General features: G+C 32.2%; 1 protein-coding gene across 2 annotated transcripts in view; it reads left to right on the forward strand.

The window, feature by feature from the left end:
• LOC143054088 (uncharacterized) overlaps window positions 1–13,674 on the forward strand; it is a 65,172-nt gene that overhangs the window by 1,417 nt on the left and 50,081 nt on the right. Inside the window, exons 2-4 of one of the 2 annotated variants that reach the window (XM_076226976.1) lie at window positions 6,542–6,673; window positions 9,433–9,544; window positions 10,831–10,916. In XM_076226976.1, coding sequence (XP_076083091.1) covers window positions 6,568–6,673; window positions 9,433–9,544; window positions 10,831–10,916 — 304 coding nt within the window. In that variant the 5' untranslated portion in view covers window positions 6,542–6,567. Of the gene's footprint in view, window positions 1–6,541; window positions 6,755–9,432; window positions 9,545–10,830; window positions 10,917–13,674 lie in introns of those variants that run through there. The other variant, XM_076226977.1, reaches the window with a different exon arrangement.

Here is a 13,674-nt window from a genome sequence, read left to right on the forward strand (position 1 = left end):
AAAATTTTCTTGCTTTCCTCTTAATTTCCTATTGTGATGTCACAAATAAACTAAGGTGATCATGCCTTGTATAAAAAAAATTGTTGAATTGAAAGAACACATCTTTTTGCAGATTATTAAAAAAAAAGGATTCCTTTATTTTTCTCTTGTGGTTAGAACATTAGAGAAACAGATTACACCACCATAACCACCAAATCTTGTGAAGAACAATATTTATCCACTATAGAGTCAACATGACAGTTAAATTATAAATATCTAAAATCCTCATCAAGCCTCACATTTTAAATTTTAATATTTTACTGTCTGAAGTGGATAAATAAATGGTAGATATAGTAAAATATTCGATACAGTGGTAAATTCTATATTTATGTGGTTATTATGTTACACAATCAAAAAATGTATTTTTTTACATTAATTTGGTAGGCGGAGGGATAACAACTGTCATATATACATATACATGTACATGCATTTTCTTATGTAGAAATTGGAGGATTAAACCAGGGTCGTGTTCAATATCGTAGTGGCTACGTAGCAGCTATGTAGCTGCTATCAATATCTATGTAGCAGCTAGGCTAAATACACGTTCAATAGTCATAAATCTACATAGCACTATGTAGCCGCTAAGATATTGAACGCAACCCTGGTTTTATAGAGCTCTAGCTCTACCTTAACCTATCATTTGTATGACAGTCAAATAAAATTCTGTCATATTGACAACAATGTGTGAACAAAACAAACAGAAATAATAGGCAAAAATGTCAAAAATAGCGGTACAGCAGTCAACATTGTGTTATATAAACTTAATCAATATAAAAACCCTATCTTTTTCGGGTAATTTATACTGATAGCGTTTGACATTTTTAGCCGAACAAATTTATCCATTTTATATAACTTAAATTATTGTATGCTGGTTCATATTCTGGACGCCAATCTTTGCTCCTTTATTATATAATTCACTAACAAAACAATTATGAAGCTTAAAAATGGAAAATTACTAAATACTAAACTTGTTCAAAGGGTATCTACACGTCTCAATCTTCAAAATCAGTTATCTAAAAATACTACCATCGCTAACATTTTTAACAATAAAAATCGTGGTTACCCTTCTATCGATAAGTGTCATGCCAAAAAAGGACTTACATGTTCCCGTCTTTCCACCAACAATACGGTAAGGTCCACGTTTAATGGTCGCACATTTTCTTTAAATTTTGAAACTGATATAACTTAAAAAACAAACAGTATTATTTATTTACTCACATGAAACAAACCGGGGTGTGGTATTCAGTACGTAGGAGAAACTGGACGATATTTATCTAAACGCACTCAAGAACATCTGTATCGTTTTAAAAGACCCAATAAATTCAAAAGTATCATTTACCAACACCTTAAGAAGCACAACCATCCTTTTAAATATTTAACAGTTCAACCTTTAGAAGTAGTAAATAAGCAGCCTGGTGAATCGCATTCAAAGTTTGTACGATCACGGAAAATAATTGAATTAAATTGGATTAAAAAATTACAGACAGTTTACCCTCTCGGTCTAAATGATAATATCATGGGAATTGGTAATATATCTAGAACCAATTCCGTTAACATTTTGGATATAGTTTCTAAAACTGTTCGTAAAAAATGTTCTCACGGTCGTAGAACAAATCGCATTCAAAGAAAATTTCGGGCCAATCATACCAATATTTCGGACCTAATTTCTATTTCAAAAAACAACGGCAGACATTATCTGTTAACAAAACTCTGTTCGTTACCGGTTAATAAGTTAAATAAAATTTTGGAGGATTGCAACACAATTTCATATAGCAGTCCTAAGTATGAAATTGTTCAAATTATTATGGCATATTGTTATTCTAAATTATTTCCCAAAATTGATCGCCCTGATGATCATAAAAAACATTTTATTAAAATTAAGTATGTCAATAAAGGCTTTGATTTTGTAAATATTGCAGGTATATTTAACGACCATTCTGTTCAAGAACAAATTCCTGGATATTTTGACAATACTGAGCTACCTCTTATTTGTTATATTTACAAGAAATCTACCTGGAAATTTGTGTTTAATTATAGTCAATTGTGTAAAGATGTTAATATCAGTGAAAATACACCTACTTCATGTAATTGCAGTAATTCCGAATATATTTATGGACCCATTTCCCATGTTATAACAGGAGATCTTAACATCGTTCAAGACCGAGAGTTAAAATCATTCCTCAGTAAAGGACCTAAATATCGTCCCCCGTCAATTATTAATTGAAATGAGTGTCGTAATATCATCCACGACTCACTCCATACTTACTGTATGAAATGGATAAAACGGGAAAAAGCTGACAAAAAATCTTTGGACTCTTTTTGTCGAGCCTGCAACTTTTGTTGCAGAAAGCTCGACATAGGGATAGTGATCCGGCGGCGGCGGCTACGGCGGCGGCGGCTACGGCGGCGGCGGCATTAGCTCACTTCTTAAAAGCTTGATATTTTAGAAGGTGGAAGACCTGGATGCTTCATACTTTGTATATAGATGCTTCATGTTACGAAGTTACCGTCAGTCACATATCCAATGTCCTTGACCTTATTTTCATGGTTCAGTGACCACTTGAAAAAAAAGTTCAAATTTTTTGTAATGTTGAATTCTCTCTTATTATAAGTAATAGGATAACTATATTTGATATGTGCGTACCTTGCAAGGTCCTCTTGTCTGTCAGACAGTTTTCACTTGACCTCGACCTCATTTCATGGATCAGTGAACAAGGTTAAGTTTTGGTGGTCAGGTCCATATCTCAGATACTATAAGCAATAGGGCTAGTATATTCGGTGTATGGAAGGACTGTAAGGTGTACATGTCCAACTGGCAGGTGTCATCTGACCTTGACCTCATTTTCATGGTTCAGTAGTTATAGTTAAATTTTTGTGTTTTGGTCTGTTTTTCTCATACTATATGCAATAGGTCTACTATAGTTTTTGTATGGAATGATTGTAAAGTGTACATGTCTAGCGGGCAGATGTCATGTGACCTTGACCTCATTTTCATGGTTCAGTGGTCAAAGTTAAGTTTTTGAGTTTTGGTCTTTTTATCTAATACTATATGCCATAGGTCAACTATATTTGGTGTATGGAAATATTTTATGATCTTTATGTCAGTCGCGCAGGTTTTATTTGACCATGACCTCATTTTCACGGTTCATTGCACAGTGTTAAGTTTTCGTGTTTTGGTCTATTTTTCTTAAACTATAAGTAATGTGTCAACTATATATGTTGTATAGAAGCATTGTTAGCTGTACATGTCTGCCTGGCATGGTTCATCTGACCTTGACCTCATTTTCAAGGTTCATTGGTCTCTGTTAAAGTATCTTGATTAATGTTAAGTTTATGTGACAGTTGTAATAAAGCTTAGCTTTATACTTAGGACTATCAACATAATATCAATGATTAGTATAGAAGGCGAGACATTTCAGCGTGTGCACTCTTGTTTTAATTCAGTAATGAAGATAGTTGATATACGTATTCAACATTTTAAAGAACATTTTACTATAAACAATAACCACAATAAACCTATTTCTCGTATCAAACATAAACTAAAAGAACTAGCCAAGGAATTTGTTTTTGTCCCGGCCGATAAAGCTGCTAATAATATTATTATTGTTTGACGTAAATTTTACATTGAGGTTCTGAAAAAGGAAATCACCAATTCACCAACATTCCAACTGACTCCATTTTCAGAAAACGAAATCTGTAACAAACATAAACTTTTAGCCACCGCCAAATACAATGAAAGTCCCAACTATGTATTGGCTTCCGAAGCTACACAAAACCCCTTACAAATATAGATTTATTTCTTCTTCAAGCCATTGTTCAACTACTAAATTGTCTATTCTTCTTACCAGCACACTTGGTACAATTAAAAACCTGATAATAAATTGTTCAAATAAGGCCTTCGAAAATAGTGGAATAAATTACTTTTGGAGTGTCAAGAACTCGTTGGAAGTACTTGATAAATTGCATGCTTATATTGGTGATTTTGAATCTGTTCAAAGTTTTGATTTTTCTACCCTGTATACCACATTGCCTCACATTCTCATTAAGAAAAAATTCACACACCTAATTAAATGGGCATTCAAAAAATCAGAATGTGAATATATATGTTCAAACTCTTTTAGGTCATTTTTTAGTAGCAATAAACAAAAAAACTATGTTAATTGGACATGCTTTGATACTATATATGCCCTTGAATTTTTTTGTTCGCTTTGGGGATTCCATATATCGTCAGATTATCGGAATTCCAATGGGGACTAACTGTGCACCACTTATTGCGGACCTGTTTTTGTATTGTTATGAGTTACAATTTATGACAAAAATAAGCAAAGACCCATCGAAACAACATCTGATAAACAAATTTAATAATACTTTTAGATATTTGGATGATATTTTGGCTCTCAATAATGACGACTTCAGTATGTATATTAATGAAATTTATCCTGTTGAACTTACTTTAAATAAAGCTAATACTAACAATGACCACTGCCCTTTTCTCGATCTTGATATCTATATCACTAATGGAAAGCTGAATACTAAAATTTATGATAAAAGGGATGATTTTTCATTTCCTATCGTTAATTATCCGTTTTTAGATGGTGACGTTCCCTTGTCACCATCTTACGGTGATTATATATCTCAACTTGTACGATTCGCTCGTGTATGTAATAATGTTTTAGATTTTAACGAGAGAAATTTATGTATTACTGAAAAATTATTACACCAGGGTTTTCGATATCACAAACTAGTCAAAACATTTACTAAATTTTATCATCGGTATAAAGACATCATTCGTAAATATAGCTCAACATGCAGACTTCTAATACGTTCAGGTATTTCACATCCAATTTTTTATGGAAATATTCTTTGTAAAGCACAAAGGTGTCAGTATTCTTCTCAGAAACTTACAAAACCTTTGAATAGACTTAGGCCTAAATTAATATATTGTTTGTTTCCCCAATCCCGACCCTGCCAAGCCAGGTGTGGGTAGGTAGGTAGGGAAATAATTTTATTTTTCCCAAAAAGCTGGAAAAATATTGGTCGATCCGGCAATCCTGAAAATCAGAAATGAATAAAATAAAATTTGACTTAGTTTTGACAATAAAATTTTGCGAGTCGGACCATTTTTTCAGGGTCGGTCGGGATTGGGGAAACAAACAATATTTAATTTTAGGCCTTATTAAGAAGGGATATAATTACGATACTGTTGTCAAGTCATTAAAGATTGCATATTTTGGCGTTAATATTGAGTCACTGATAAGGTCTTTGCATCGGAACTAAACACATTTATTCTTAAAACAGTTGTTGGCATGACACGGGTTATGTTCTTCTCATATATGTTATGATGGTATGATACTAAACCCCTAACGGGAAGGATTGTGCCTGATGTTCATATGATGAAATCATAATCTTTTAGTCAGTTTAATTGAAGTCTGGAGCTGGCATGTCAGTTAACTGCTAGTAGTCTGTTGTTATTTATGTATTATTGTCATTTTGTTTATTTTCTTTGGTTACATCTTCTGACATCAGACTTGGACTTCTCTTGAACTGAATTTTAATGTGCGTATTGTTATGCGTTTACTTTCTACATTGGTTAGAGGTATAGGGGGAGGATTGAGATCTCACAAACATGTTTAACCCCGCCACATTTTTGCGCCTGTCCCAAGTCAGGAGCCTCTGGCCTTTGTTAGTCTTGTATTATTTTAATTTTAGTTTCTTGTGTACAATTTGGAAATTAGTATGGCGTTCATTATCACTGGACTAGTATATATTTGTTTAGGGGCTAGCTGAAGGACGCCTCCGGGTGCGGGAATTTCTCGCTACATTGAAGACCTGTTGGTGACCCTCTGCTGTTGTTTTTTATTTGGTCGGGTTGTTGTCTCTTTGACACATTCCCCATTTCCATTCTCAATTTTAAATATGTCAACAAACATGACAAAGAAACACAATAATTAAGGCATATATATATATATATTTGACCTATTAGTCAACATGGTCAAATGTGTTTTGTTTAAATATACTTTTTCACTTTTTTGGTCTTTTGGAAAATGTTGTTTGTGCTGTATTTAGACCCTTCTACAACGAAATTTGTTTTACATGCACACGTATAAAAATTGCGGTTTTTATCCAACGCAAACATAGGTTTGAACGTAGTTTTCAATTTAGACTCGTATATATATATATATATATATATATATATATATATATATATATATATATATATCATGTATATACAACTCGTCTAAACATCAACCCAACAATATATCATGTATATATAGACAAAGCACAATAAAACAAAAAAGAAAGACAAGAAAACAAAAAAATATCGTAGCACAATAACACAATGACCGGATGTATAAGTACACTACACATCACTTAAAAAGAGATTTAGTTATGAATTATATTCTTGCCTACAATGATAAGAAGAGGCTGTTTTTGAAGATGCACATAGATCCACATGATGACACAGGTGTTAATGATACTGATGTTTATATTGTCATTGTAGGTAGACCCATATTAAAAGAGTTTGGAATGACAATGACAGGACCACTCTTCTCAAGGTTGTTATCCAGATTCTATGGTTATAAATGCCTAAAACAGTCACCATGGAAACAGAAGACCTGTTACTTCTCAAATAGTAAATACCCTATAAAACTTATCTAGTAATATAGATGAAAGCAGGAATGGTCAACGACAAAACCTCAATAAGTTCTATGAGGTATTTTGTCTGTGTGTTACACATGCACAAATCAAAATATTTAAAAGTTAAAAAATAGAAACTTTTGAGAACATTTAACATACATGTATAGATATTTTTTCTATATCACAACTGCAAAGAACAACTGAGATTAAATCTGTGTTGGTTGATATAGTCTAAGATTGGGTTTTGTCAGTTTGTATGGACTTATCGGTTTTTAAGATACGATTGCTTTTAAGCAATCTGTAGACTTATACCATTGACTCAGGGCCATGCCCTCACGTCAACCATTGTATTCTAAACATCAAGGAACATCTCAGATTCTTGAGATTGTCTTGCTTTAAAAAGGTATAAAAAACAAAAGGATTGAATTTAAACAACTGTCCTATAATGTTCTTCTCATAATCTTCATGCGTCGATATTTCCTTTGACTTGTATGCGTGTTTTTAACAACACGGAAAATCAGAATTAAGCAGTATTTATATTTAGTGTTTTTATAAATTTAGAAACACGTCAGAGGGAATTCCCCAGTTTTGATAACATGCGAGAGTTCTCTGAATTCCCATCAATAAATCTATTTCTGTCATATAAGAACTGAAGTGGAGTTTTCATATATGTCACCGTTATGAAACTGATATTTGATATTGTACTTCCATAAAGAAATGGAGGTCGTTTAATTAATATTTAATATACGTCCTTGCTACAAATCACAAGTCTAGGGTTTGTTTATGTAATGATGTGCATGCGTATAGTTTTCTTGACGTGAAGGGGTTTCAGGTTGAATGGTTGCTCTGGATTCCCCACTCCATTGATTGTACTTCCATAAAGAAATGGAGGTCATTTAATTAACATTTAATATACGTCCTTGCTACAAATCACAAGTCTAGGGTTCGTTTATGTAATGATGGAATTTGTACGGAAAGGTCAATCAGTCATGCCCACTGACCCAAAGGAAATTAAATATTTAAAGAGTTAAGAATAGGGATTCCACCTAGAATTCACGTAGGAAAATAGGTGATAAGGTAGAAGTGAAATACCTTCTCTCACTCTCAGTGACTGCTGTGGAAAGTCAACTGGTCCGAGTACACAGTTATCCTCCCTTGATTTTCGTTGTCCACGAATATAGTCCCTAGTGTGGACAGTGTGTTACTTGCCAATCTTTTTTATACCCCTAAGGCTTCCAAAATCATTTCTTCATGTTTTATGCCTCAAATAGCAAGAAGGGGGATACAATTACACTGAAAAAATTTGATTCATGAATTTTAAAGTAAAGTAGTGATTTGGTCCAGCTGAAAAAGGTTAAAAATAAGCATTTCAGAAGCTTTCAAAAGATTTCAAGACCCCCTGAACATAAAATTGTCCATATTTTGAGTTAGAGCCAATGAAGTTTTCTATAATTTTGAGATAGTTTGTCCCAAAAGTAGTACACCACACTGTAAAAATTTTATTGAGAAAGCGCAGGTGGGATTTTTTTATTTCCATTTATTGTCTAATAGAAATGCACTACGAAATAACTGTGTACTCGGTCCAACTTGGGATTAATAGTACAAAAATAAAAGACAAGAAGTACATTGTTCATACACTTGTATCCAGAATTGGCTATTTTTAAAGTTGAATAACTATTCAGATTACGTAAATTACATTTTACGAGTATTTTACACGTGCAGTTGAATTATTTTTGAAAATAATACTAATACATGTATCAATGAAAACAATGGCAATCGTATCCCTCAGAGCAATCTGCTCTTTGATTGTTTTTACCTTGTAGTATCATGAGTATGGTATTTTTGTAAAATTGACATTTTTTACCAAAATACAAAGTTTAGTGAGTATGGCAAATACACAATTAATGAGCTAGAAATATTTCATGTACTGTCAGTTTTTTTCATGGATACCAATTTTTCGAAGATTGATGAAAATTTGTATTTCCTTGACAATTGATTTCTTGGTTTTGTAAAAGTCTACAAGATGATAGAAAATTTTGCATCACAGTGAACATTTAAATTTGTTTAACCAACAAAAAACAGAAAAATTGGTTTCCGAGGAATAATAATAAAACAACAATATACAGACAATGTTTTATTTATAAAATTTGTACAGAAAACTTAAATTATAAGCATGCTATACATTGTGGAACATTCCAACTCGACAAAGGCCAAGACCATATCCAATATTTGCTATATTTTTATTCGTCATCATATCCTTGATGTACTGAAATATTTCAGTAAACAAACACAATGGATTAACAGACCATAAACAACAGTGGATTATATATATAGAATATATTCTAAAGTATTAATATGAATTATATATAATTATGATAAAATGTTACTGATGTCTTCATTGGTTTTTATGCCCCACCTACGATAGTAGAGGCGCATTATGTTTTCTTGTCTGTGTGTCTGTTTGTTCATCTGTTTGTCCGTCTGTTCGTTCATTTGTTTGTCCGTCCGTTTGTCCCGCTTCAGGTTTAAGTTTTTGATGAAGTTGAGGTCCGATCAACTTTAAACTTTGTACACATGTTCCCTATGATGAGATATTTCTAATATTAATGCCAAATAAGAGTATTTACCCCAATTTCATGGTCCACTGAACATAAAAAATGATAGTGCAAATGGGGTATCCGTGTACTTTGGTCACATTCTTATTTTTATACCAATATCTGATAATAATATTGTTTATGAAATTTTAACCTGAAGGTGTGATTCAAGTTCAAGACGAAGTGAAAGAAGCATTGCATTCTGGGAAGCCAGTAGTAGCATTAGAAAGTACAATAATAACACATGGTATGCCATATCCTCATAATCTAAGGTAAATTTACATTTGAAATGTGTGTCTGTGACTTTTTAGCTCAGTCACTCGGTCAGAGTAAGAACAAATTAAATGATAAAAATTAATTGAAAAATAATTGACTCATCGAATTGACTCAAAATGCCAAAAAAAATAAAGACATTAAGGACTGGGCATAAATAAATTTGTATTGATGGTTTAAATGTATTTACCTCATTTAATTTTTTATGGTTTTAAAATATTTTCAAAAATGTTTAAGGATCTTTTATCAATGTTTATAGAATGCATAAAATAAAAATTGAGATGGTTCTAAATCACTTAGGAACTAATTAAGCTAACTTTTATTCTGAGAAAAATAATTCTGTTTATTAAATAGCAGGAAATCATGTAATATTTCTTATAATATATCTGTTAAAGTGAAAATGTTTGAAAAAAAAAACACATTTAAATTTCCAACCATATCACTTGAAAAAAAATCCTAGACCTTTGTGAACTATGTGGAAACATTTATCAAGCAAATCACACTTCACAATTTTATTTCTTAGTAGACAATAAAATTGTGAAACAATGTTTCAAAAAAAGGATGCTTTTTAAAAGTTATTCTTATTTCTCAGTTTAACACAACAACAAAAAACATACATGAACGATACCAATCACTTCAAAAACTTACAGAAATATTAATTTAATATCCTGGAAAGGTAGTCTAATTTATTTATTACCCTTGAAATGGTATTTTGATTTGTTACTCACAGTCCTAGCAAAAAATAAAAATACAAATGTACTAGCCTTCCAATAAGAGATGATAATTATTTGGTCTGACCAGAAAAGATGTTGCTTCACATGAACACCATCTAACTGTACATATTTAAATCATTGAATGAAAGTAGCTTACTTGTTATTTATTATAATATAAAAAAGAAGATGTGGTATGATTGCCAATGAGACAACTCTCCACAAGAGACCAAAATGACACAGAAATTAACAACTATAGGTCACCGTACGGCCTTCAACAATGAGCAAAGCCCATGCCGCATAGTCAGCAATAAAAGGCCCCGAATTGACAATGTAAAACAATTCAAACGAGAAAACTAACGACCTTATCTATATAAAAAATGAACGAAAAACAAATATGTAATGCGTAAACAAACGACAACCACTGAATTACATGATAAGGGTTGGAGAACTATGCTGTAAGCCAATTTCTACTAAAAGCTAGATTTTAGGACCATTTAACATGTTTAAGGTAAAAGTGAATTTAATGCCAATAAGTATGATTTATCAACTTAAATGATCTTGTATATATTTAGCACAGCACAATCAGTAGAAAGTCTGGTGAGAAACCAGGGTGTAATTCCTGCTACAATAGCTGTGATTAATGGTAAAGTGAAAGTAGGTATGTCAAACTTAGTGTTCTAATGTGTTATTAGTTAGTCTCTTAACATGCAATATGCTTTCCTTATTCAATTGAAATTTTAAACACATTGGGCTTTTGTTAATAAAAATTTGTTAGTGATTTTTAAAGTGAAGTAAAAGATTTTTCCTGATTAAGATGTATTTAGTCACTAGTAGCAAATTTTTTACCAATTTTTCTTCAGAGTGAACACAATTAATACAGAAATACAGAAAACTATCTTTCCACAGTTTCTGTATTTCTAGCTATTATCTATTCTTACAAAGAACACAGTGTTAGTAGCAGTGTTTTTGAGCTATCAATTAACTCCTTCTTGAATAACTGTTACTTCGATAAACATTCAAAAATATTTAAAATCATGGTTGAAGGTATTACATGTATTATATATTAAGGATCCAAATTGTTCATTTACAAGATTCATTCAATTCTGTTTATGTAATGATAGGATTCATGTCAGTTTATTAGAAATTAGTATGAAATAACTTAGTTACCTAAGGGGAAAACTCTAAAACAATTCTTATTCACGATGTGGCAATGAAAATTTAAACTTTTTCGTTTTATGTTACCTGACCTCTGCCTTTTTGGCGTAAATGATATATAACCTTGTGACACAAATGAAAGATTGGATTTTGTAAAAAAATTCCAAAAATGCAGTATGCCCCTAAATCTCTCAGAGGCATTATTACCGTAGAAGTCTTGTATAGTCCGCGGTTTTATTCTTCAAAATTGGACCTGGTTTGTATTAGCTTAAGACCCTTCAAACAATAATGTGATAGATATATTTAAAACTGTTTTACAAAAGGATGGAACTGATTTACTTTCAAAGCGTATTATAGTGATATCTGTTATGTACTGATTTCTACTCTCGCCGGTTAATATCTTCTTTTACACGTGCTGTTTAAACTTCCTGTTTAAACATACACAAGTTTCTAAATTGTTTTTTAAGTGAATTTAACTTATTTTAACATTCATGAAGTGTTCTAGAATCATTTACAAGCAGTTTCAGCTTCTGTTTGATGATGGAAAACAGGTTTTTCCAAGAAAATACCGCAAACGACGGCACAGGATTTGAAATTACCGGACTTTCATTAGACCTTTTCTAACAGTTACGTTTATTACCTAAAATTTCGTGGGGAGAAGGGGGTGTGGACTATGTACCAGTGTGAACTATACAAACCTTTCTATGGTAATAGGGTAACTAGGAGAGCCCTCCAGATTGTTGTACTAAACTGAAGTTAATAACCAGAAATGAATAAGGGCAACCAAATCTTTCCTGAAAATATTGCTGGATCTAAGTACCAATTTTCCATTTCTGTCAATGAGCTTTTATTTTTGGTCATGTCAGGCAAATTAAATATGATTGTTTCCCGACCCTTTTTATACGATCGCAAAAATTTTAATTTTTCGTCGTATATTGCTATCACGTTGGCGTCGTTGTCGTCGTCCTGCGTCGTCTTGCGTCGTCTTGCGTCGTCTTGCGTCGTCGTCGTCCGAATACTTATAGTTTTCGCACTCTAACTTTAGTAAAAGTGAATAGAAATCAATGAAATTTTAACACAAGGTTTATGACCACAAAAGGAAGGTTGGGATTGATTTTGGGAGTTTTGGTCCCAACATTTTAGGAATTAGGGGCCAAAAAGGGCCCAAATAAGCATTTTCTTGGTTTTCGCACAATAACTTTAGTATAAGTAAATAGAAATCTATGAAATTTAAACACAAGGTTTATGACCATAAAAGGAAGGTTGGGTTTGATTTTGGGAGTTTTGGTCCCAACAGTTTAGGAATAAGGGGCCCAAAGGGTCCAAAATGCATTTTCTTGGTTTTCGCACAATAACTTTAGTATAAGTAAATAGAAATCTATGAAATTTAAACACAAGGTTTATGACCATAAAAGGAAGGTTGGGTTTGATTTTGGGAGTTTTGGTCCCAACAGTTTAGGAATAAGGGGCCCAAAGGGTCCAAAATTGAACTTTGTTTGATTTCATCAAAAATTGAATAATTGGGGTTCTTTGATATGCCAAATCTAACTGCGTATGTAAATTCTTTATTTTTGGTCCCGTTTTCAAATTGGTCTACATTAAGGTCCAAAGGGTCCAAAATTAAACTTAGTTTGATTTTAACAAAAATTGAATCCTTGGGGTTCTTTGATATGCTCAATCTAAAAATGTACTCCGATTTTTTATTATTGGCCCAGTTTTCAAGTTGGTCCAAATCTTGGTCCAAAATTAAACTTTGTTTGATTTCATCAAAAATTGAATAATTGGGGTTCTTTGATATGCCAAATCTAACTGTGTATGTAGATTCTTAATTTTTGGTCCCGTTATCAAATTGGTCTACATTAAAGTCCAAAGGGTCCAAAATTAAACTAAGTTTGATTTTAACAAAAATTGAATTCTTGGGCTTTTTTGATATGCTGAATCTAAACATGTACTTAAATTTTTGATTATGGGCCCAGTTTTCAAGTTGGTTCAAATCAGGATCCAAAATTATTATATTAAGTATTGTGCAATAGCAAGAAATTTTCAATTGCACAGTATTCAGCAATAGCAAGAAATCTTCAATTGCACAGTATTGTGCAATAGCAAGAAATTTTCAATTGCACAGTATTGCACAATAGCAAGAAATCTTCAATTGCACAGTATTGTGCAATAGCAAACATTTTCAATTACTCAGTATTGCGCAATAGCAAGAAATATCTAATTGCAATTTCAATTGGAGTTATCTTTCTTTGTCCAGAATA

This window comes from Mytilus galloprovincialis, chromosome 12, assembly GCF_965363235.1.
Source record: "Mytilus galloprovincialis chromosome 12, xbMytGall1.hap1.1, whole genome shotgun sequence".
Taxonomy (NCBI): domain Eukaryota; kingdom Metazoa; phylum Mollusca; class Bivalvia; order Mytilida; family Mytilidae; genus Mytilus; species Mytilus galloprovincialis.